The sequence below is a fragment of the Carcharodon carcharias genome, chromosome 2 (genome assembly GCF_017639515.1).
Source record: "Carcharodon carcharias isolate sCarCar2 chromosome 2, sCarCar2.pri, whole genome shotgun sequence".
Taxonomy (NCBI): domain Eukaryota; kingdom Metazoa; phylum Chordata; class Chondrichthyes; order Lamniformes; family Lamnidae; genus Carcharodon; species Carcharodon carcharias.
Genome location: NC_054468.1, coordinates 194,336,772 through 194,362,537, shown reverse-complemented (window position 1 = coordinate 194,362,537; position 25,766 = coordinate 194,336,772). Strand labels below are relative to the sequence as shown.

General features: G+C 43.6%; 1 protein-coding gene and 1 long non-coding RNA gene across 7 annotated transcripts in view; one reads left to right on the top strand and one right to left on the bottom strand.

Moving 5' to 3' along the window:
* LOC121274033 overlaps window positions 1-5,127 on the bottom strand; it is a 95,141-nt gene extending 90,014 nt beyond the window's left edge. The window contains exon 1 of the long non-coding RNA XR_005942153.1: window positions 5,028-5,127. This is a non-coding gene — a long non-coding RNA (uncharacterized LOC121274033). The remainder of the gene's footprint in view (window positions 1-5,027) is intronic.
* Window positions 3,750-25,302, top strand: LOC121273983 (SERTA domain-containing protein 4-like). 6 transcript variants are annotated; one of them, XM_041181136.1, is made up of 6 exons: window positions 3,760-4,098; window positions 5,498-5,602; window positions 6,043-6,217; window positions 19,506-19,602; window positions 22,417-22,532; window positions 23,468-25,302. In XM_041181136.1, the coding sequence occupies exons 4-6, from the start codon at window positions 19,569-19,571 to the stop codon at window positions 24,257-24,259; spliced, it is 942 nt and encodes a 313-aa protein (XP_041037070.1). In that variant the 5' UTR covers window positions 3,760-4,098; window positions 5,498-5,602; window positions 6,043-6,217; window positions 19,506-19,568; the 3' UTR covers window positions 24,260-25,302. The 6 variants fall into 6 exon arrangements, with proteins under 6 accessions (XP_041037056.1, XP_041037070.1, XP_041037080.1 ...); XM_041181122.1 differs by lacking the exon at window positions 19,506-19,602 and having other exon boundaries at window positions 3,750-4,098; XM_041181114.1 differs by lacking the exons at window positions 3,760-4,098; window positions 19,506-19,602 and adding an exon at window positions 4,423-4,712.
* The last annotated feature ends 464 nt before the right edge of the window (window positions 25,303-25,766 follow it).

Below are 25,766 nucleotides of genomic sequence, written 5' to 3'. Positions count from 1 at the left end.
CCCCAACATTGTCATCAAACCCGCTGACAAGGGTGGTGCTGTTGTTGTCTGGTGCACTGAACTCTACCTCGCAGAGGCTGAGCGTCAACTCGCAGACACTTCCTCCTACCTCCCCCTGGACCATGACCCCACCACTGAACATCAAGCCATTGTTTCCAGGACGGTTACTGACCTCATCTCCTCTGGAGATCTTCCTTGCACAGCTTCCAACCTCATAGTCTCCCAACCTCAGATGGCCGGCTTCTACCTCCTACCCAAAATCCACAAACAGGTCTGCCCCAGCAGACCAATCATGTCAGCCTGTTCCTGCCCCATGGAACTCAGTTCTTGCTATCTTGACTCCATTCTCTCTCCCCTTGTCCAGTCCCTTCCCACCTACGTCCATGATTCCCCTGACACCCTACATCATATTAACAATTTCCAGTTCCCTGGCCCCAACTGCCTCCTCTTCACCATGGACGTCCAATCCCTCTACACCTCCATCCATCACCGGGATAGTCTGAGGGCTCTCCGCTTCTTCCTTGAACAGAGGCACGAACAATTCACATCCACCATTACTCTCCTCCGTCTGGCTGAACTTGTTCTCACACTGAACAATTTCTCCTTAAACTCCTCTCATTTCGTCCAAATAGGTGTGGCTATGGGTACCCGCATGGGCCCCAGCTATGCCTGTCTCTTTATGGAGTATGTGGAATATTCCTTGTTCCAGTCCTACTCCGGCCCCCTCACACAACTCTTTCTCCGGCACATTGATGATTACTTCGGTGCTGCTTCATGCTCTTGTCTAGACCTGGAAAAATGTATTAATTTTGCTTACAATTTCCATCCCTCCATTATTTTCACATGGTCTATCTCTGACTCTTCCCTTCCCTTCCTTGACCTGTCTGTCTCAATTTCTGGTGATAGACTGTCCACCAATGTCTAGCCTGCCGACTCCCACAGCTACCTCGACTACAGCTCCCCACACCCTGCTTCCTGTATGGACTCCATCCTATTCTCTCAGTTCCTTCGCCTCCGTCGCATCTGTTCTGATGATGCCACTTTCATGTTTCTCTGACATGTCTTCCTTCTTCCTTAACCGAGGTTTTCCACCCACGGTGGTTGACAGGGCCCTCAACCATGTCCGGCCCATCTCACGCGCATCCGCCCTCACACCTTCCTCTCCCTCCCAGAAACATGATAGGGTCCCCCTTGTCCTCACTTGTCACCCTACCAGCCTCCGCATTCAAAGGTTCATCCTCCACCATTTCCGCCAACTCCAGGATGATGCCACCACCAAACACATCTTCCCTTCACCCTCACCGGCGGCATTCCACAGGGATTGTTCCCTCCGGGACACCCTGGTCCACTCCTCCATCAGCCCCTACACTTCAACCCCCTCCCACGGCATCTTCCCATTAAACCACAGAAGGTGCAACACCTGCCCCTTTACTTCCCCTCTCCTCACTGTCCAAGTGAAGCAGCATTTCACTTGCACTTCCCTCAACTTAGTCTACCGCATTCATTGCTCCCAATGCGGTTTCCTCTACATTGGAGAGACCAAACGCAGACTGGGTGACCGCTTTTCAGAACACCTTCAGTCTGTCCACAAGCATTACCCAGACCTCCCTGTCGCTTGCCATTTCAACACTCCATCCTGCTCTCATGCCCACATGCCCGTCCTTGGCTTTCTGCATCGTTCCAGTGAAGCTCAATGCAAACTGGAGGAACAGCACCTCATCTTCCAATTAGGCACTTTACAGCCTTCTGGACTGTATATTGAGTTCAACAATTTTAGATCATGAACTCTCTCCTCCATCCCCACTCCATTTCCGATCCCCCCCCTTTTTTTTTACAATAATTTAAATAGATTTTTCTTTTCCCACCTATTTCCATTATTTTTAAACGTATTTCCATTCTTTGTTTTATCTCTACTTTTTAGCCTTTTTCGATTCCTTCACCCCACCCCCACTAGGGCTATCTGTACCTTGCTTGTCCTGCTGTCTACCCTTAATTAGCACATTCCTTAGATAATATGACCATCTTCAACACCTCTTTGTCCTTTTGTCTGTGACATCTTTTGGTTATCTCCACCTATCACTGGCCCTCTATCCAGCTCTACTTGTCCCAGCCCCCTTTAAACCAGCTTATATTTCACCTCTCTTCTATTTTTACTTCTGTTGAAGGGTCATTCGGACTCGAAACGTTAACTGTGTTCCTCTCTGCAGATGCTGCCAGACCTGCTGAGTTTTTCCAGGTATTTTTGTTTTTGTTATGAAAGATAATTCACTGTCAATGAATAGAGAGACTCAGTGATCTCCTTTGTGCAACAGTGGATGGCAAACTGAGAGATGTTGCAAATATCTCCAGCTCCAGCCACAAAGAGGAGCAATGCATAAAAAGTTCATAGCAAAGGTCACCTTTGCAGCCACAGGCAGGGTGATCCTTGGTTGTTATTGTGGCTGCAACAGGTGGTAGATTTCAGTGAGGACATCCTTACTGAAATACAGGCATCGCACATGTTGTTCATTTGCTGAGGTTCAGCTAGAATTGCTCCCTGAAAACCCAGGACATATATGGCCTTCTGCTGAGAGCCCTTCTTCCCCTCTTCTTCCAGCATCTTGTCTTGCTCTATATGCCTCTAATCATTCTTCAAGTCACGCTGTATTCCACCATGGCAGATGGTAAAATTTGAATTCAATACAAATCTGGTATTCAAAGTCTGACGATGACCATAAAACCATTGTCAATTGACATAAAAACCCATCTGGTTCACTAATGTCCTTTAGGGATGGGAATCTGCCATCCTTTCCTGATCTGGCCTACAGGTGAAGACCCACAGCAATGTGGTTGACTCATAAATGCCCTCTGAACAAGGGCAATTAGGGATGGGCAATGAATGCTGGCCTAGCCAGCGATGCCCACATCCCATGAACAAATAATAAAGAAAATGCCTACTGGTGCACTCATGTCCATGACCAACTGCTTAGTGCAGAAACCCAAACTCAGTATAAACTCTTTTGGCACCTGCCACACTGCTCGCTGCAGACTTCAACAACTTTAAGCAACTATAGAAAGCAGCAAATGTCTGTAGAATCAAACCAACAGCCAGAAGAAAATAACCAGCAAACATGGCCCCTTTAAATCATGCTGGTGGGGGACACGGAGGAGAGGGGGAGGGGATCACTATGCTGAACCTGTGTTCACCTGTGCAAAGTTAGAGATGTTACCTGGAATGTTGCACTCCAAAGTGACACCACTGGCACACTGCTTGACATCACAATCTCCTAGTTCAGCACATTTCTGACAGATGTTCACTGCACATGTGCTATCGGCCTCACCAATATCGAGTCCAGCACCATGTGCCCAATAGTGTATGCACGGGCCATGGATGCCATCCTGGGCATCTAAGGGCACTTGTAGCACCCAAAGCGGGCACAAACAATTCCAATTCTGTGCTGGCTGTCTTACAAGATTTTTAACTTAAACTATTGTGTCAATTGGAGTATTAATGGGTGAAGTGGCCGATTCCAAATCTGAAATAAAAATAGAAAATTCTGGAAATACTCAGCAGTTTTGGCAGTATTTCTGGACAGAGAAACATTTTATGTTACAGGTTGGTGACATTTTGTCAGAGCTTGCATTTATGTAGCGCCTTTAAGATAGTAAAATAACCTCTCAAAGGGAGCGGTTGCCAGACCCAAATTTGGCTGCCCTAATCCGAGTACTTGCTCGAGCATGTAAAAGAACATGAGAGGGCGAGGTGCGGTCTGTCAGGCTATTGAACAAGGCATGTTGAATGTGAAGCAATAATAACGCCCTGCATGTCAATCTGCAGAAATCTGGGTGAAACTAAATGTTTTACAACATTCGCCGACCGAGGACACCAGGTCCGTGAGTTAAACGGCAGGCGGGGAATTAATGTTGTGCGTCTGGGTAACTTCAAACATCCATTCCAGATGTGAGCCAGTGGATTGTTGCATGCACATTGGATCCAGTGTGATCCGGACGGCCATTCCCTGAAGCACAAGGTGTTGGAAGGAGGTGCTGTGCCGGCACAAAAGCCTCTGTTGATGCATGTCCGCCACAGCATTGAGTGGAAGATTTGACGAGGAGGAGGTGGGTCTGTTGTAATCTCCCAGACTTTCTTACGGCTGCACCGAGATGCCTGTTATGTAGCCTTTTATGCTCTGGCCGCGTTTGATGCAAATCGCGCTGGATCGAGTGCAATTCGATGCAAGATCGAGCAGTGCAAACAGAAATGATAGGCTGAAGCTGAGGGACTTGAGGGAAGCGATCGCAGGGTTGAATCCCTTGTCTGTTTTATTTATCTATGGGGCGTCTGATATCCGGAAATCAGATCGGACAGAAACGCAAGCAAGTTACATATAAAAAAAAACCTCTTGTTGCCACGTCTGACCGCGTGGTCACAGGCGGGTATAAAATATGCTCTATAAAAGGAATCGGAGAGCTTGCTTTCTTGGAGCCCGTTCCAGTGGTTTTGACAATGAAGGGTTGGTGCATGGCTGGACTCCTTGGGAACCAATCTTTAGAGCGGCCCCGCCCCATTCCTCACACAAATACTGGGAGCATTCATTCGGCTTTTCCTTCTATGGGGAAATGGATACTGTAGGTAGGATTCCTGGGGATATGAGTGTAAGCACTCAGAAATGTTGGTATTAGCTCCCCGCGTCCCAGGCCAGTTTTACCAACCGAACTGCTGACACAATTAGGTATGTCTTCGGGATTTTTAATTAAAACCTTTTTACCTTCATGTTTGAAGTAGTTTCGGACAGAGGGGAAAAAACATGGTTTGCGTTGCACCCCCCATGTGTGCTTATTGGGAAGATGTTTTTTTTGCAGCAGAACCGCAGGGCGGAAAATAAAGTTTGTTCGCAATTCGTTGACCATTTTAAATCATTCACCAGACAGGCGAGGCGATAGTACGGTGTGCCCCCTGAGAGACCTGTCCCAGCTGCTTTGGGATCCAGTTTAAAAGTTTAATTTTCCTCTCTGCTCAAGCTGAACTCACATTAAAATGGATTTACCTTTTGCCTGTGGTTTGGAATTCCAAACGCATCCTGCTTAAAAATATTCCACGCCAGAACGAACTGGATTCCAAAGTATATTTGGCACCAGTGCTCCTCACGGAATGCAGGATATAGCCTGTATTATATAAAAAATAATCATTGCGGGGGGGGGTGGGGGGGCGGGGTGGGGGTGGTGGCGGTGAAATAGGACAAAATAAGGAATCTCTGGGGCGGAAGCCCCTGGAAATCCACTTATTTACAGCAGGTTATTCACTATTTTCCAGAACGTGTCGCTGAAAAAGGACACGGATGATATAATGTGTTTTGTTTATCCTCGATCTAAGGGCAGTTCTTTCTCCCCAAATACCAATGCTTGTTTAATCTGCATGCTTTTGACGTTGTGCTTGGCTCCTCCGGGACTCGGCATACACACACACACACACACTCTCACAACGAATTCTGAGCTAATTCTCCTGTCCCATTCTCAGTGTTGTGACTCCAGGACTCCGGGCTTTGCTGGTCGCTTCACATCCAATCGATTTCTCTCAAGTTTTCCAAGCTGAACTGCCGCCGGAGTGGACTCTGAATGACTGGTAAGGTGTTAAAGGTTCTCTTTTTTTGCGGGGGGAAGGCGAGGGAGGGGGTTGTTTCCAGGGAAGACGACGAGATACGTTTCCCTCCAGTTCGGCAGATGCAAATATTTTTTTAAAAATCCTGAAATGTAGTTGTGGTGTTAACGATCGAAACGATCAGAACCGCGCGAATCGAATGGTTTCTGACCTAGGGTTTAAAGTTAATGGACGGGGAAGGGGGAGGGAATCGCCCCACTGAGAGAAAAGATTGAATCGGGGTTTTTTAATGAAAGGGGGGATTCAAAGGGGCGGGGGGGGGGGGCGGGGTGGTGGAGGTATGTAGGGAGCTATATTAACCCGAGGCGTTGCAGCAAATAAAATGCAGAGATCTTTTCCTTATTCAGTAGCATATTCTCCACATATAAAGTGGACCAACCGATTGTGGTTGTTTGATTCTGCAGTACCGCGGTTGAGAAATGACATTGGTGATTTCGATGAGCAGACTATGCGATCTTCCCAGTGAAGAACCCTCAGACATCCCGGAGTACGTCCCCATCTGGGAAGAATCTTTCAGCAAAACCGCAGCGATCTCAAACCAGACTAAATACGGAGAGCCCACAGGTCACTCAGCAGCAGGTACCCAGACATCTGATTCGGTTGTGTTTTTCTTTTGGGTTATAATCGTGTATGTGTGAGTGCGGGTCTGTGTACACTCCAAGCTGTGAATTTGCGCCAGTCAACCACAATTTATAAGCAGGGGTGAGTGGGAGGGCCGAGATGGGCAGGAAAAAAAATGTGATTTTCACAGGAGAAAACAGACTTTGCTTTCTCTGGCATCTTACAACTGCCTGTTTACATTAGTGGCCTGCTGTACGTTTTAAAGGGTTTCAGCTTCTGATGTGTTGCTTGTAATTAGTCTTCACAGACGTATATGCATGTTTTTAAAATATTACTGGATACCTATCCAATTTCTGTTACGTGTGTATGTCATTGTATGGCATATAATTCTGCAGGAACCAGTTGCAAATTACTTCCGAATAAAACGGCAGTTATAATGTCACAGTCATTAATATTTCATTTCAAACAGCATCATACACTAACAGCAAAATGGGCAGTGGAAGTTGGTACCCACATTGCCAGCCAGTTTCAACACAGACAGATGTGATTCATAATAAAACTAGGTTCACAGTAAATATATTAATAAAAGAATCCCAGGCAGGGATTTCAAGCCTGTAATATCATGATGGGATTCAAATGACTTTCGTTTCAGTCTCATTGTATTTAAACCTTATATTTGTCTGGAAATTTCTGGTGCCATAATACATTTGCACCAGTGCCAACTGAACAAGAGGGGGCAGTAATGTGGAGCGTAGTTATGGTCTACTGCTTTTTTCCTGACCTAGCCAAAATTGCTGGAGGGAGAAATCCTAATAGGAGCGCTGTTGCAATCAGATAGTTCAATCAAGTAGTTAACTGGTTGGATTGATACCTAAGGGGCAGTCACACCATATTGTTGTTGGAAACCACCACTGGTACGAAGTGTTTATCTCATCCACATGGAACAGATGTGAAGTTACAGGAAGCAAGCTGGAGTCCTCATTTAAAGGTAATTTGGATCAATTTTTTTTCCCACTTTCCAGCTGTTTGACACAATGGGGCTTCAATAATACTGGATTTGGCATAGCAGGGCCTGCAAGAACAAGGAAAGACTGCTTGTGATACCAGGTGGCAAATGTTGTGGACTGTCAAGTTCTACCACTGTTATGCAACAACTATCCCATATCAGGCACAGCTTTCCAGTAATGATAATAAGACCATGAAACTTAGGTTTAACAGGGACACCATGGCAAAACAGTGCTTTCATCAAGACCTCTGTAGAACATATAACATCATAATAACACTGCCTGTGGCCAGCAAAGTCAGTTTGGTTCTTTAGTTTTTAATTGGTATGTTCAAAGCTTTTCCAACTCAACACAAAGTGTCAGCCGGTTGGCAGCCTACAATGTATCAAGGATGTCACATTTGCTTTATTCAGCAAGCCAATAATTGTGTTATTTTTGCCACTGACCAACAGCAGCAATTTGAGAGGGCAACACAATTCTGTAGCACCTAGGGTGTAGAGGATCAGTGACTGCTTCTTTAGTTGCCATTCAGGCTCCTGCACACAATGTTGTGCATTGTTTGACCCTCCTAAAGTGATTTTTTAAATATTTCAGTGAGAATATTATACACAATGAGTAGCACAGAACCGTGCAGAATGCCTGCTACCCCAGAAGTGCTCAGGATCCTTTTATTTCCTAGCTACCATCTTATTTGAAAGAGAATGAAGGATGGCATCAGGAGACCAAGGCTGCATTATACAGTAAATGCTCATGATACCCATGCATCTACCATGTGTGGAAGCAGAGCACAAGCGCAGTGAAGCTTATGCTACCTCAGACTTATCAAACCTAGAGGTTGGGTTTATTTATTCATGGGATGTGGGCGTCGCTGGATAGACCAGCATTTATTGGCCATCCTTAATTGTCCTTGAGAAGATGGTGGTGAGCTGCCTTCGTGAACTGCTGCTGTCCATGTGGTGTAGGTACATCTACATTGCTATTAGAGAGGGAGTTCCAGGTTTTTGACCCAGCAAAAGTGAAGGAACGGCAATAGATTTCCAAGTCAGGATGGTGAGTGACTTGGAAGGGAACTTCCAGGTGATGGTGTTCCTATGTGTCTGCTACCCTTGTCCTTCTAGACGGTAGTGGCTGTGGGTTTGGAATGTGCTGTCTGAGAAGCCTTGGTGAGTCCCTGAAGTGCATCCTGTAAATGGTACACACTGCGGCCACTGTTTGTCGGTGATGGAGAGAGTGAATGTTTGTGGAAGGGGTGCTAATCAAGTGGGCTGCTTTGTCCTGGATGTCAAGCTTCTTGAATGTTGTTGGAGCTGCACTCATCCAGGTAAGTGGAGAGTATTCCATCAAACTCCTGACTTGTGCCTTGTATATGGTGAACTGGCTTTGGGGTGTCAGGGGGTGATCTACTCACCACAGGATTCCTAGCCGCTGACCTGCTCTTGTAGCCACAGTATTCTTTTATCTAGCCCAGTTCAGTTTCTGGTCACAGATAACCCCAGGATGTTGCTAGTGGGGGATTTAATAATGGTAATGCAATTGCATGTCAAGGGGTGATGGAGATGGAGATGGTCATTGCCTGGCACTTGTGTGGGACAAATGTTACTTGCCACTTGTCAGCCAAAGGAAGGAAGTGAAGCATCTAAAGATGGTTGTGCCTAGGACACTACCCTGAGATACTCCTGCTGTAATGTCCTGGAACTGAGATGATTGATCTCCAACAAACACAACCATCTTCCTTGACTCCAACCAGCGGAGAGTTTCCCCCCTGATTCCCATTGACTCCAGTTTTGTTAGGCGTACCTTGAAGCAGAGCTTCATGCTCCATGTCAAGGCCTTGGCTTTCACATTGACCACCAGGATGACATAATAGGGTGAAAACACCAATATGAAATTAACAGCACTACCAGCAATGCAGCAAGGAAGACTGACATACCAGGACCTATTTCTTTGCTTCAACATTTCTTAAGCGGTAAACCATAACCATGCAAAAATGGTCATTTCATACTTAGCTCTTCAAATTCTATTTATTGTCATTTTGTGCTTTTGGAAATGGCATAAATTTCCAGCACAATGTTCACAACAACCGCAAGACATTTATTTTCTCCATTGCATAGTAGATGAATGTTGGCAGATTGGCTTAGCATCATGCCGCTTCTTAGAGGTTGTACTATCTTTTAGCTGTGTGACACCTAGACTATTTTTCCTCCTATGTGAATCCTTTTGGAAAGAGGAAGGGCGGAATTTTCCACTCCTGCCAGTGGTGGGAATCATGGCGGGAGCCGTCACTTAATTTGGCGGGAGGCGACAGATCTGTTTCTCAATGCTGGGATAATCTGTTAGAATTCTGTTCTCCTGACTTTCAAGGCAGGTTAAGCTCCCTAACAAACAATGTTGGGAACCCTATTTGTATGCATTAGCATCTCATGCATGCTCATTAAAAAGCCACCTCGCTGAAATTAAGTTCCCCATCAGTGAGAATTTAGAATGTTCAGTTTTACAACTATACATATGTGGCATCGACCTAGTGCATTTCACCTCTTCCACTACTTTGAGTTCCATAGATGCTGCTTTCCCCTTCTTGGGGATCTCGCATAACTTCACTTGAGTGCCATTGGCAAATGCTGCACCAAGGCTGGATAAGGAGGCAGGTGCAGGCTGGGAGGGGAGGAGTAGGGCGGATTGATGGAGCAAAGGCTGAACAGGGGAGGCAGGCTTTCAGGGTCAGGGTGAGGAGAATGTCCAGGGAAGGAGGGGGCGTGGAGAGTGTATGGGGAAGGAGGGGCAGGGGAAGGTCTTAGGGGGTGGCGTCATGAACGTTGACAGCGGGGTCCTAGGGGAGAACTTGTGGGGTGATCGGAAGAAATAGTCATAGAGCGGGGAGTAGGATGTGATAGGATGGCAGGTCCAGGGTAAGAGTCTGGTAGGTGAAGGTCTCATGGGGTAGGTCATGGAGTTGGGTAAGACGGGTGGCTCGGATAACAGGGGACAGGGTCAGGGTGGTCATGGGGATAGTAATGAGTGTCAGCTCTGAGGGGAGGAAAGGCGTGTGAAGGTGGAGCAAGATAGGGCCCAGGATAATGCGGAGAGGTTCAGGCGTGACTGAAGAGAGAGGAATGGCGATATTGGGTGGGTCTATGGTGATGGGAGGAAGTTGGTGGGTGGCAGGGGAGGGTAGAAGGTGGTGGAGTGATTTTGAAAGATGATGCGCACCATCTTTCCAAACTGACCCTGACCACGCAGTTAGTTAGCCAATGGGATCCCTCCAGATGGGAGGATAGTCTTTTCAGGTGGGTGGAGTTCAAGGTCAGTACAAGTGGCCAACTAGAGGGACAGCCTAATAATTATGAGGCACCTGGATGTCAAAGGTGGTCACTTGTGTTCTCCTCTCTTTGGTTAAGCCTGCAATGCAGCTGGTTTGTTACTGACTCATAGGTTTTATAACATCAAGATCCCAGCAAGGAATGGAGCTGCCATTCATTCTGTGCCATTTACCATTAGCTGCAATCAGAGGCAGGGGTGAAAGGAGGGAGGGAACTGGATGCCTCCAAGGAGCACGGCTGGTGGACAGCAGCCAGTTTGTGACTCCAAATCTCCATCCTCCCGGTGAATGGTCACGGCTGACAAGAGATCATGCAGTTAGTCTTTCTATGCTGCCAAAGCAATGTCAGTGTCTCTCTACTGCATTTCAAGGGTAATGGGGACAAACGGAAAAGTGTCCACTTGAAGCTTCTTGCACATGGCTCTTATCACCATGGTCAAAGAGCAATGTCTCCATGCGCATTCATGTACGAACAGGAGGGACATCCATCTCTGGTCCTCCAGGATGTCCTTTACCTGGAAGGGGTGAGGTGGGGTTGCCAGGTCCAGACAAAGGCCAGGCAAAGGGCTCAGCACCGGCCTGCTGGCTTTGAGATGGATGGAAACCTGTAAAGGACATGGCCACTAAATGCATTGCTTCAAATCGTTCACACAAGCACTGAGGCATAGGTGATGCAGGCTGCCAAGGTAATGGCTCTCATTCAGATGAGGTGAGGAGGGTCCATTGCCAGTTGGCACAGGGCCAGGAGGAGCAAGAGGCAGCGGAGCCTCTAGAATGCCAAGATGCTGGCGAACATGGACCTCTGCAACAGCAAGCATTGTCTTGAACAGTGGTGCTCTTGTCTAAAGATGAGTGAAAGGCAATGCCAGAAGCACCCTCGTTTGTCCTGGGATGTGGTTGCTCACATCTGCCAGCTTCTCCGGTACGACCTGCAGTCACAGCAACTCTGGACAAGTAGTGCTGAGCTCCTGACTTGGAATGAGTGACTGTCTATCCGAGTGCCCTTTAAAAAATGGTGCCAGGGCCTTCAACCCCATGAAGTAACAGCGGGGCAGGCAATTTCCTGCCTGTCCCTGCCATGAGATTCACCAAGCTCCTTGCTGATGCATAATTAATTAGCTCAAAAGTGGAAGACGGCTCGTGTTCACTCACCTTCCGTCGACTTTCCCGCCTGCCAGTGGACTTAGTACCCTGTGTGGAAAATTCTGCCCAAAGTACTTTGGCAGTTTGTAAGATTACAGTGCTTTCCTGTTGGCCTAGACTTCCCTGAACTATGTTGTGATTGCTCTGTAGGTGAGTCACCTACATTACGACTGTGTTGACTGATTAGTGTTCCCAGCTTCAAGTTACCTCCTACCATTTTTGGTGCACCAGGATCTTCTGTGGGAGATTATCATCCCTTTAACTGTTTACCTTCTCTCCTTAGCCCTTGGACAAGGCTTATAGCTACTAGTAAATCAAACTAACTTTTCATTACAACTTACAGCTGATTTGTTGCTGCTTCCTTCTCATTGACTGGCCCACTTACTGGGAGACAATGCCTACATTTTTGCCCACAAGCTGAAAAGCATTAATATTGGGTGTGGCAGAAGGAGTAAATTTTTCCAGAAACTTTCAGTAACCTACTATTTAACCATGAATAGTGGACCAATAATTTTCAGGCTAAAATGATTATTTTTTTGTAATAAGGCCTAGGTATTTATTAAAAACAAAAAAACTGCGGATGCTGGAAATCCAAAACAAAAACAGAATTACCTGGAAAAACTCAGCAGGTCTGGCAGCATCGGTGGAGAAGAAAAGAGTTGACGTTTCGAGTCCTCATGACCCTTCGACAGAACTTGCGTTCGAGTCCAAGAAAGAGTTGAAATATAAGCTGGTTTAAGGTGTGTGTGTGGGGGGCGGAGAGATAGAGAGACAAAGAGGTGGAGGGGGGGTGGGGGTGTGTGGTTGTAGGGACAAACAAGCAGTGATAGAAGCAGATCATCAAAAGATGTCAACGACAATAGTACAATAGAACACATAGGTGTTAAAATTAAAGTTGGTGATATTATCTAAACGAATGTGCTAATTAAGAATGGATGGTAGGGCACTCAAGGTATAGCTCTAGTGGGTTTTTTTTATATTTTTTTATATATATATATATATATAATGGAAATAGGTGGGAAAAGGAAAATCTTTATAATTTATTGGAAAACAAAAAGGGAAGGGGGAAACAGAAAGGGGGTGGGGATGGGGGAGGGAGCTTACGACCTAAAGTTGTTGAATTCAATATTCAGTCCAGAAGGCTGTAAAGTCCCTAGTCGGAAGATGAGGTGTTGTTCCTCCAGTTTGCGTTGGGCTTCACTGGAACAATGCAGCAAGCCAAGGACAGACATGTGGGCAAGAGAGCAGGGTGGAGTGTTGAAATGGCAAGCGACAGGGAGGTTTGGGTCATTCTTGCGGACAGACCGCAGGTGTTCTGCAAAGCGGTCGCCCAGTTTACGTTTGGTCTCTCCAATGTAGAGGAGACCACATTGGGAGCAACGGATGCAGTAGACTAAGTTGGGGGAAATGCAAGTGAAATGCTGCTTCACTTGAAAGGAGTGTTTGGGTCCTTGGATGGTGAGGAGAGAGGAAGTGAAGGGGCAGGTGTTGCATTTTTTGCGTGGGCATGGGGTGGTGCCATAGGAGGGGGTTGAGGAGTAGGGGGTGATGGAGGAGTGGACCAGGGTGTCCCGGAGGGAGCGATCCCTACGGAATGCCGATAAGGGGGGTGAAGGGAAGATGTGTTTGGTGGTGGCATCATGCTGGAGTTGGCGGAAATGGCGGAGGATGATCCTTTGAATGCGGAGGCTGGTGGGGTGATAAGTGAGGACAAGGGGGACCCTATCATGTTTCTGGGAGGGAGGAGAAGGCGTGAGGGCGGATGCGCGGGAGATGGGCCGGACACGGTTGAGGGCCCTGTCAACGACCGTGGGTGGAAAACCTCGGTTAAGGACTCTTTTCTTCTCCACCGATGCTGCCAGACCTGCTGAGTTTTTCCAGGTAATTCTGTTTTTGTTTTGGATTTCCAGCATCCGCAGTTTTTTTGTTTTTATCTCTGTGTTTAATTGACTGCCACTGCTCTTCAAGAAATGCCTACCTCCTTGAAGAAGTTCTGTTCCTCTCTGCGACAAGATTTCCGTATCTCTCTGTTGTCTTGCTCACCTTCTTTGCTTTCCATTTCCCTCCTAGTGTTTGACAAGGTGTTTACTAAAACCCGCTTTCACAGCCATATCTCCTTTCTCAGTGACTGTCTCCGTCTCCGACTTACCCCACGTGGATTTCAACTGAAATTCCACCCCTCATGTTTCGAACCCACCCAGGATTACAGGTATCTCCGGGACATAAAACGTTTCTCGGACTGCTGTTCCCGTCACATTCTGAAATCCACACTCGGTGCCATGCGCCGCCATATGAACACACTCGACCTCTCCCTCCAGCAGCACCGCCGTACCCTTTTTCAAAGCTGCGCGTGCCCCCAGTTTCATTTTATCCTTCGGCTCATCCGACGCCTCAACAAGAAACTTTTTCTCTTTCTCTCAAGTGTTAAGGAACGCAAGCTACAACAACTCATCGACACCAACACCCATCTAGGACCCCCCACCCCTGCCTGTTCCTCCGTCCCCACCCTTTCTTCCAATCCCAACCCCAGCCGTGTATTCACTATACCCCCTGACCTTCCCCTCTCCGATGCTGAACGTTCAGTGCTCAGCAAAGGACTTAGTTTCATACCCTTACGCCCTCACCTCAATGAATTTCGGGCTTGGCATGATACTGAACACTTCTTCCGCCGTCTTCGTCTCCGGGCTCACTTCTTTGGGCAGGAGTCCTCTCCCAGTTCAACGGATCCTTTTACCCATCTCCAATATTCTCCCTCCACCTGGACCCCTCCCTCTGGATTCTTACCTTCTCTCGATCTTTTCATTGAGAACTGTCGGCGCGACATTAGTCGTCTCAATTTCTCTGCTCCTCTCACCCATTCTAACCTGTCTCTCTCTGAACTTACTGCACTCCATTCTCTCAGGTCCAACCCTGACATTGTCATCAAACCCGCTGACAAGGGTGGTGCTGTTGTTGTCTGGCGCACTGACCTCTACCTCGCGGAGGCTGAGCGTCAACTCGCAGACACTTCCTCCTACCTCTCCCTGGACCATGACCCCACCACTGAACATCAAGCCATTGTTTCCAGGACTGTCACTGACCTCATCTCCTCTGGGGATCTCCCTCCCACAGCTTCTAACCTGATAGTCGCCCAACCTCGGACGGCCCGCTTCTATCTCCTACCCAAAATCCACAAACAGAACTGCCCCGGTAGACCGATCGTCTCAGCTTGCTCCTGCCCCACAGAACTCATTTCTCGTTATCTTGACTCCCTTCTCTCTCCCCTTGTCCAGTCCCTTCCCACCTACATCCGTGATTCCTCTGACACCTTACGTCACATCAACAATTTCCAGTTCCCTGGCCCCAACCGCTTACTCTTCACCATGGACGTCCAATCCCTCTACACCTCCATCCCCCACCAGGATGGTCTGAGGGCCCTTAGCTTCTTCCTCGAACAGAGGCCCGAACAATCCCCATCCACCACTACTCTCCTCCGTCTGGCTGAACTTGTTCTCACACTGAACAATTTCTCCTTCAACTCCTCTCACTTCCTCCAAATAAAAGGTGTGGCTATGGGTACCCGCATGGGCCCCAGCTATGCCTGTCTCTTTATGGGGTATGTGGAACATTCCTTGTTGCAGTCCTACTCCGGCCCCCTTCCACAACTCTTTCTCCGGTACATCGATGATTACTTCGGTGCCGCTTCATGCTCTCGTCAGGACTTGGAAAAATTTATTAATTTTGCTTCCAATCTCCACCCCTCCATCATTTTCACGTGGTCCATCTCTGACACTTCCCTTCCCTTCCTTGACCTCTCTGTCTCAATCTCTGGTGATAGACTGTCCACCAATATCCATTACAAACCCACCGACTCCCACAGCTATCTCGACTACAGCTCCTCACACCCTGCTTCCTGTAAGGACTCCATCCCATTCTCTCAATTCCTTCGCCTCTGTCGCATCTGTTCCGATGATGCTACATTCAAAAACAGTTCCTCTGACATGTCCTCCTTCTTCCTTAACCGAGGTTTTCCACCCACGGTCGTTGACAGGGCCCTCAACCGTGTCCGGCCCATCTCCCGCGCATCCGCCCTCACGCCTTCTCCTCCCTCCCAGAAACATGATAGGGTCCCCCTTGTCCTCACTTATCACCCCACCAGCCTCCGCATTCAAAGGATCATCCTCCGCCATTTCCGCCAACTCCAGCATGATGCCACCACCAAACACATCTTCCCTTCACCCCCCTTATCGGCATTCCGTAGGGATCGCTCCCTCCGGGACACCCTGGTCCACTCCTCCATCACCCCCTACTCCTCAACCCCCTCCTATGGCACCACCCCATGCCCACGCAAAAAATGCAACACCTGCCCCTTCACTTCCTCTCTCCTCACCATCCAAGGACCCAAACACTCCTTTCAAGTGAAGCAGCATTTCACTTGCATTTCCCCCAACTTAGTCTACTGCATCCGTTGCTCCCAATGTGGTCTCCTCTACATTGGAGAGACCAAACGTAAACTGGGCGACCGCTTTGCAGAACACCTGCGGTCTGTCCGCAAGAATGACCCAAACCTCCCTGTCGCTTGCCATTTCAACACTCCACCCTGCTCTCTTGCCCACATGTCTGTCCTTGGCTTGCTGCATTGTTCCAGTGAAGCCCAACGCAAACTGGAGGAACAACACCTCATCTTCCGACTAGGGACTTTACAGCCTTCTGGACTGAATATTGAATTCAACAACTTTAGGTCGTAAGCTCCCTCCCCCATCCCCACCCCCTTTCTGTTTCCCCCTTCCCTTTTTGTTTTCCAATAAATTATAAAGATTTTCCTTTTCCCACCTATTTCCATTATATATATATAAAAAAAATATAAAAAAAACCCACTAGAGCTATACCTTGAGTGCCCTACCATCCATTCTTAATTAGCACATTCGTTTAGATAATATCACCAACTTTAATTTTAACACCTATGTGTTCTATTGTACTATTGTCGTTGACATCTTTTGATGATCTGCTTCTATCACTGCTTGTTTGTCCCTACAACCACACACCCCCCCCCCCCCTCCACCTCTTTGTCTCTCTATCTCTCCGCCCCCCACACACACACCTTAAACCAGCTTATATTTCAACTCTTTCTTGGACTCGAACGCAAGTTCTGTCGAAGGGTCATGAGGACTCGAAACGTCAACTCTTTTCTTCTCCACCGATGCTGCCAGACCTGCTGAGTTTTTCCAGGTAATTCTGTTTTTGTTCTAGGTATTTATTATTCTGTATTTCACCTGTTTGAAAGTTACAAAATTATAATTCACAATCAGTGTTCCAGGAGCCATTGAAAATGCACTTAAATTTACAGTCGGAGCTTTGTGACACCTGGAATCTCTATTGGGTCCTCCAGTCTGAGATTGACAAAATCCCTGGAGAAGAGATATATTTGGCTTAAACCAACTTACACTGCATCTTGAGGGTTCTGCTTATTTCCTATGATAGGAGGTTGGGAAAAACCCTGTGAAGTTCAGGACTTGAATGTCTTCCTGATGCAGGTCAATTTAATGTATTTTCATTAGAATGAAAATCCATTTTAACTCATTCATTGTAAATTTTCAAATTCATAATAAACAAGCCATAGCTGACAATAACTAGTGAGCTATTGTTTAATATATGCGTGGTACTATATTCTGCATTCTATGGAAATTATAACTTTATAATATGTGCCCTTGAAGTAGATTGTGGTTTCTGTGTTTGTACCCTCGGGATGGAAGATTTTTATTGTTATACTTCATCTTGGACATCATAAATTTGTGTTTCATTTCAATCTCCTTTGCATTTTTATCACTGGATCCTCAGCAAAAAAGAGAAGTGTACACAGAGTGCAATATACAATATATGATGGTCAGGAGGCGAATTAAAGATTTGCATGTTGCCCTTCATTCTATGGTCTGGTGTCAAATACACACAAGGTCATGAATCTGTTTGCAATTTACGCTGTCCATCTATAAATAATACATAATTATCTGTCAGAATAATAATACACTGTACTGTATGACAGATCCATTATTCCCTCAGGTTCTCCATCATGTAACATTGTGAAATAGCCTCGACACCAAATGGTTAATTATAATTAACAGCAAAGAAGCTCACTAACCTGAATACTCTCAGTGAAGTTAAAGCAGTGATCTAAGCATCCAGAATAAAAATAAACGGTGATAAAAGGAATAATCATAAATGCTTTTAATCTGAAATAGGATCAAAAACTGATAGGAAGCTCAGGAGGTCAGTCATCTTCTGAAATAATTACTTTGGCCAATTTTTCAGGTTAACCACTTTTGATATAGTGCCCCATCTCAATGTTAACTTATTTTATCGGTGAGTGGGCTTCTGTGCACTTCCAGAATTTTATGCTTTAATGACTAATATAAACTGTTTCATCTTTTCTCTCATAGTTTACAAAATGTTCTGAATCCCTCAGTTGGAATCTTATAGTTCAGCTGGAGGTATTCATGGAGTTTTGTCATGTAATTCTCATTGTATTCTGTGAGCATTACTGGTGTATTCAGCAATTATAACTCAGAATAAGGAAACAAAATATAAGTGTCCATATGCATGTTGCATTCACCTTGCATTCCATTAAGTGATAAGTTAATTTACCATAAAATGAAAACATGGCTCAGGTATAAAATCTTAAAATTTGTGCAATGTTAGTATAAAGTATCAATGAGCAAACAAATCATCATTTGGAACAGTGAGAATTCAGATGTGGATTGCAACTTTATGCACTTAACAGTTATGTAATAATTGGTCCTGTGCTCCTGAACAGAAAAATCAAGTAGAATTCCACTGCTGGGATTCAGCAGATAACCTCCAAAGCAAACAAGGTTTTTAGATTTCTGAGGAGGAATATTTGATATTGCAGCAACATTTTCAGAGTTTTAGCTTACCAAAAATATGTTCCTCCAGTCCTGGAGTATGCAAGTTGTGTGTTGTATCCTTATATGGTGAGAGATATAAATAAGATTGAAGCAATCCAACAATTCTTCATGAATCAGCATGGGAAATACACCAGTGTCACATCCATGATCAAAGATTTGGAATGGGAGTCACTCCAGCAAAGGAGGAAACAAACAGACTGACCATGCTCTATAAAACACGGAATGGACTGGTGGGAATTGACAGAAACAACTACCTGGTGCCCTCTGACAATGACAACAGGAGGTAGGCATCCAAACAAAGACCACTTGTTTCCAAGACAGTGTCTCAAAAGTGTTTCTTCCCAACGACAATCCTACAATGAAACAAACTGCCAGCAAAAATGATCACAGCCCCATCACTTGAAATCTTCAAGATCCACCTTTAGATTACTTCCATTTGAAAGTTTTCATTATCAGGATGACCATTTCAGCAGGTCATCCCTGGTTTAGCTAGCACTACCCATATAAATGTTGGTGGAATGCAGCTATTGGTCTATGATGCCGTCACAACTAAAGCAGAAGCAGAAACTGCTGTCTAACAACTTGTGCAAGATAATTCACATGTTGATTTTTCATGAGAATAAGCCTGGTCTCAGTGATTTGCTATCTCAGCCTTCCAGTGCGTTGAGACAAGCTTTAACCACAGACAACGGGGATTTCAGTAAGTCTACCTGATGGATGGTTAGTTTGTATGGTACTGTTACTCTAGTACAAATCAACATCTTCATGAAAGGAAGGGAGAAAACGGGAAGAAATAGGGTAAAAAATTATGCATTTTGGTTAATAGAGTAGGCTGTTAAACAAATGAATGGAAGTTTTAGCCTTTTTATTTTTAAAAAATGTGCATTTAAGTAGAGTGTACTGTGATCTCTATGTGACTCAATTTTTGCATTCTGAACCTCCAGTTCACCAGTACAAATAAATAAGGCCTGAAGTTGAAAGATTTGGTCCGGGCACAGCGTCTTCGCATGGGGAGCACGGATCAGAGAAACAGGCATCTAGGTCAGTGCGCCCAACACATGAAGCTTTCATTTTTCTGGCTATTCCTTCAATGGCTGAAAAGTTGGGACCACTGCAGAATAAGGTTGCTTGACAATGAAACTTGATTTCACAGAGTTTCATAATATTGGGGGTTTAGTCTATCGCATTACAAGTGTTCTATCACATAAGAGAAAGTATTTTAGGAGCGAAGGAACAGATATAAGCTCGGCAGTCTCTGAGCCTGTTCCATCATTCCATCAGATTATGGCTCACCTGTACCTTAATTCTATATCCCATTTATTTATTTATTTATTCATTCACGTGGGCGTAGCTGGCTAGGCCAGCATTTATTGCCCAACCCTAACTGCCCATGTTGAGAGGACATTTTAAGAGTTAACCACATTGCTGTGGGTCTGGAGTCACATGTAGGCCAAGAGAGTTTGGAGTCACATGTAGCCTAAGAGAAATCTACTAATCTCAATCTTGAAAATTTCAATTGCCTGATCATCTACAGCCCTTTAGGGAAGTGACTTCTATATTTTCATTACTCTTTGTCTTCCTGATTCCACTCCTAAAAGGCCTTGCTTTCATTTTTGATTATGCCCTTTTGTTCTGGATTCCCCCATCAGAGTTTTTAGTTTCTCAGTATCTACTCCATCAAATCTTTTTAGCAGCTTGAGGTCTCACTTTGATGATCCCTCAACTGCTTAAAGTGAAAGGAATAAATGCCTAGGTTCTGCTGCTTGTCCTCATAATTAAAGCTTTTATTCCCTGATATCATTATGATGAATGCATATAAGCCATATGAACAGAAAATACATACAGGTTAGGCAGCATCTATGAAAATAGATGTTTCGACGTTTCAGGTCAGTGATGAATCATAAAAACTGGCCAGAAAAAAAACATGAAACACAAACTCAATTTCACTCTTCGCAGATGCTGCTTGACCTAATAAGTATTTCCAACATTTTCTGTTTATATTTCAGACTTCCAACGTCCACAGTATTTTATCTTAGTCTTACACAATGCCTGGGAGAGACTGTTGGAACAGTGGGCAGAATTAAAAGGTGTTTAAAATGACCTGAAAAGACTAAATCCAGCATGCGAATGGACAAGGAAGATGATGCAAATGTTTTGAGTAGAAAGGAAATTGCAGAAAACTGCAGGATGTCCTCCACTTCACATATCAGATTTAAATCCAAAGAATGTGCAAGCATTAATTTTATGGCCATTAGTTATATTACTGTGATCTGCACGAGAGAAGGCTGGGCTAATGAAAAGTACCAAATAATTCTCTAAACATGGTATTGTATTATGAATAATTGTGTACACTGAGTTAGTACATCATTAATAGATCAACTGAAATTTACTAAATTTGACATTCACAAGAGTAAAATATATTTATGGCTTAAGGAGGATTGGGATATCTTAATTTATCTATTCAGAAGTACCCCAAACACACCCCTCATTAGCATCCAATCTTTGAATGATGCAAGGAACCTTTCCTCCATCCTTTATTTAGGAACCCAATCCTGAGATTCATTACTCTTTGTGAAGAAGAATTTCCTGATATCAGTCCTACATTTGCATTTTACCAGTTTGAATCTATGTCCCGTTGTTTTACTTTAGCAACCTATATTACATGTTGGATTTACTTTTTTTCATTTGGGTGAGATGTTAAATCGAGGAGTCATCACCCTCTAAAAGATCCTAAAGCACTATTTGAAGAAGAGGAAGGATGTTGTTCCAGTTTCCAGGTTGACATATTTTCTGCAACCAACATGTGAACAGATGATCTTGTTGTTTATTTTATTGCTCTTTGTGAGAGCTTGTTGTGTGCAAATTGGCTGCTAGGATTCCTCAATTGCAACATTGACTACACTTAAAGTGCTTAATTGGTTGTACAGTGTTTTGGGATGTCCTGAGGTTGTGAAAGTTACTACATAACTGCAATTTCTTTTTTCCTTTAACACTGGATGAAAAGCATCCTATCATGCAGCAAGTCATGAGTAATATAGTGCTTTCCAGTGTGTGCACAACAAATAGATTTTAACCCTCATCTAACATTCCCAGTGAGCTAAAAGCAATTTTTCTCCCTTGGAATCTTTGATGCTTAGTAAAGAATAGTTAAAAAAAACTGCCACTAATGCCTTATACTAGTTATATTAGTAATGAAAATGAGGATCTGTATTTGTCGTTCTGTGCCATTTGAAATGCCATTGTCATTGTTAACAAGCATCTCATCACGAGGCATAGCTGTTCAAAATAGATCGGAGATTAACAATATTGGATCCACCTTGCAGGCTATAGTAAATTCTATTAATTTGGCCTAACTGACAATAGATACTGTAATTAAAGGAGTACATAATAAAGAGCCAATGTTTTGTCTTGCCTCCCATTCTATAAGACAAAAGTGGCCCAGTAGAACCGGCTCATTCAGATGCCCCTTGGAATAATGTTCAAATAAAATATTAAAATGAAAAAGATTGCTGCTATTATAATTAAGTGGAATGCCTAATAATTACATCTATTCTGAAATGTAACCCTGTTACTTGGCCTTTAAAACACCAGAAATGATTGTGTTTGTTCTTACTGTTGTGTACATATCATTACTCAAATTTTAGATATGTTTTTCCCTCCAACTAATATGCTAATAGAATATATAAGTGAAAAACTATTTTATAGGCATCTGAATATTTCAGTGATCTTGGAATGAACCCAAGGAAATATGAGATTAACTGTATTGTCAATCATTTTGTATGGGAAGAAATTAAAATTAAAATGTGAGAAAGTTTTCAAACATATGTAGCAGCTATATTTGATTTATTTCCACAGAATCACCTTGCAAAGGTATCTCAAATTTTCTAACAACGTCCAAGATAGCATACTTCAAACGGAAATATGTGGAAGATGGAGATCTTCATCCACCTGCTCACACTTGCTGCCAAAGAGTAGGTTACACAAATTCATTACAATTCCATGTTAATTTAACTTCTAGCTTGGTATTAGCTTACATACAGCTTCATTTTGCCCCCTCTTTATTTCTTCTATCGACATCTCTTGGGAATAGAATAGGGACTTATATTAAATCTATGCCTGTTACTTGGCCTTTACAATAACAGAAATTATTGTGCCTGTTCTTGTTGTGTACCTATCATTACTGAAATTTCACATGTGCCTTTGTTTCTCCAACTAATATGCTAATAGAATATGTAAGTGAAAAAGTATTTTGTAGATAACTGAACATTTCAACATTCTTGGAATTAACTCAAGGAAACAGGACATTAACTATATTAAGTGTCAATATTTAAGTCAACATTAGTCTGGTTAATTTAGTAATTGTCATCACGACTCCACTGAGCTCTCCATTTTTTGGAAACCAATAATGAGACACTAGACTAGACTACTCATGAGAGACTTAAATGAGGAAGGGTATTATATGAGGAGTTTCTATTCTGCTACTTATACACATCTTCCAAAACCTGATCAAGAGCAGCATTTATTTGGGTCTTCTTGAATGCAGGCAGTATTTAAGGTGTGAGCAACCGACAAAAGGAAATTATGTAGGGGCTGGGAACTGACAACATATTTTATGATGAAAATATACTCTCAGAAGCAAAGAAAAATATAATATTTTGATATATATTTATCCTTTCCACCTACGTTGCAGAAAAACCTTGGAGTTGATATAGATGTCCATAATTGGTGGATGCTGAATTTACATATTTGATCTCAATTATAATTGAATTGTCTAAAAACAATGGCTTAAATTTGTGCAATAAACATAGGCATGGGAATGATAGTAAGCCCAGAAGTTTCATTGTTGCCATATCGTAGAGAATAAATAGCTTTTTGCAATAATTGTTGACTTATTTCTTTGGTTTAGGCGCGGACCTTGCCTGTTCCTGAGGATCGCACCCACATACTTCGTTTATCACTGGAAAAATTAAGGTTTATTGAAGATCCAGAAGTGTTTCTGCGACGATCAGTGTTGATCAACAATTTACTGAAACGGATTCGAGGGGAAATGCAGAACGACTGGTACTTATCTGCCTGCTCTTTTGGTGAGACACCACCTAATGATTGGTTCGGATCACAGGAATCAGCCTATAGGAAGCGACTGCGGATTGCCAAAGAGTATGACAGCAGCCTGCATGATTGTTGCTTTTACCAAGACTGTGGTAATCAATATTCAGTGATGCCTTTCTCTGTTTATAATGGGGAGGGGGCTCCCTCTTCCCTGCCTAGCTGTTCTCGCCAGGGCATGGACTGTTCTGAAGTTTATGGAGCCCATAATGCGCATCCCAGGATTGATGTGGCAACCAGTGCAGTATCTGACATTTATGAGAACATTGGAAAATTATATGATAAGGAAATCAATGAGGAAGATGAGCATCAAAAGGGAAGCGGCTCAGCAAAACATACTTCCAGTGAAAGGGCCCTCCCCCTTGTGTGCAGTGATAAGGAGGTTGATTGTAGTACAACTGGCTTCAGAAACGATGGAATGAATCCAGCCGAATCTCCGTTAGATCCTGACATATTAAAGCAACATGTAGGTGATCGCAAACTTTGTTCTGTAAAGGAAGCAAAATTCGAATCATCTTGTTTTGTGATGGCAGGGGCCAGCAGTTTAACAAGTATAGCAAAGAGCACATGCCGAGTCAGTGACACATATTAGCATAAATGCCCATTACAAAAACTTGAATCAGTTGAATCTTTATCATCATGCTGATGCACTTTATGCTATTATGGAGACAAAATCCTGAAGAGAAAAGTAATCACAAAAGAAAATGAACCTGCGCATTGTGGGTTGGTTTACTCAGATTGTCTATCACAGCGTGTTGAGATTTTACATAATAAACTGGTTTATACTGAAAGTAACAAGCAAAAGATCAAAGGTGCCTTAAATTTGTTATGACAGTGTTAAAGTTTGCAGGACAATACAAGTCATCTGTTGGGGTTAGTTGTATGAGGTTTTATACTATTTTCTTAAATGTTGACTTGCCATAGAATGTAAGATGATCCAGTGCATTCAGAGGAAAAAATTTTGACTTTATTTTAAAATTCACATTTGAACAGATGATGTGTATAATTTCAATTTATTCTGTGCACAATATTCTCCAGTAATCCAACAATGGAGTGATCTTCCCCATGAACAAGCATTTAGCTGCTTGAGTATTTCCATAGCAACAGATAGACTGTTGCAGAGAATGAATTTTGTTTTGTAAGGTCTGTGAATTGTTGGCTGACTTTATATTTCATCTACATTTCTTTTAACTGCAATGTTCTATTCAACTTCTGAACTCAAAAGTTAACAATTTTTTAAGCTAATATCTTGCTATTTGGTGAAAATCCCGAACCATTTTAATGACATAGCCATCAGTGAGGACTGTAGCATGATGTCTTGGTTGTAGAGACCTTCAATTGTAACTGGATATTAAAACTTTGGGAGAAGTACGAGTTCTTATGAGAAATGGAAAATGCTCCCCATAAAACACTTGCATTCAAAATGACTGTATCCTTTACCTTAAGCTTTTTTATTGTGATCGTGGCCAACATTTATGTTTCCAATGCAAATTGTACATGCTTTTTTTACAATCAAAAAAAAACAAAAATATATGGGGTCCTTTTCCACGTGGTATGATAAATTGGTACATATTAGTGTTTTACAGTAAAATGTGATTTACATGTAAAATATTTATTAAACAGTAGAACATCTTACACAGGCTGAGTACTTTGATATTAATTGTTCTTGGGATACATGGAATACTAAATCAGTAGGTTATGAGAAAGAATGGAAAATGACTAAAGACAGATAATCAGTTTTTCTCCTGGCCGAGTTCACTTGTTAACAAACAGCATGACTGGTTTGAGAAAGCTCTTGCATTTATTCCTGGTATAAATAAATCAAAAAATCTAAAAACAAATCATGGGTGAAAACAATTCATTAGGACCTCTGATTTTTGAGTGGACACTAATAGGGTGTGCCAGATACAATGTTGATTTTATCACAATCATTTTGTCCTGTTTTAAATGAAGAAATCAAATTGCAATAGGGGATCCAGTCTCCTCTGAACCCTATGCATGCTGTGCCTGAGAGAGTATTTGCAGTTTTAATTGCTACTCTTTCATTGTGATATCACCCACTGTCGATCACATGAGGTGCTCACTATATTCTTCCTGCT

Excerpts from the sequence above, each read along its gene's own strand:
- LOC121273983 (XM_041181122.1), top strand. The coding sequence starts at position 6,058 with ATGACATTGGTGATTTCGATGAGCAGACTATGCGATCTTCCCAGTGAA. Across the intron at positions 6,218-22,416 it reads CACAGGTCACTCAGCAGCAG|AATCACCTTGCAAAGGTATC; the intron begins GTACCCAGACAT and ends TTATTTCCACAG. Across the intron at positions 22,533-23,467 it reads CTCACACTTGCTGCCAAAGA|GCGCGGACCTTGCCTGTTCC; the intron begins GTAGGTTACACA and ends TCTTTGGTTTAG.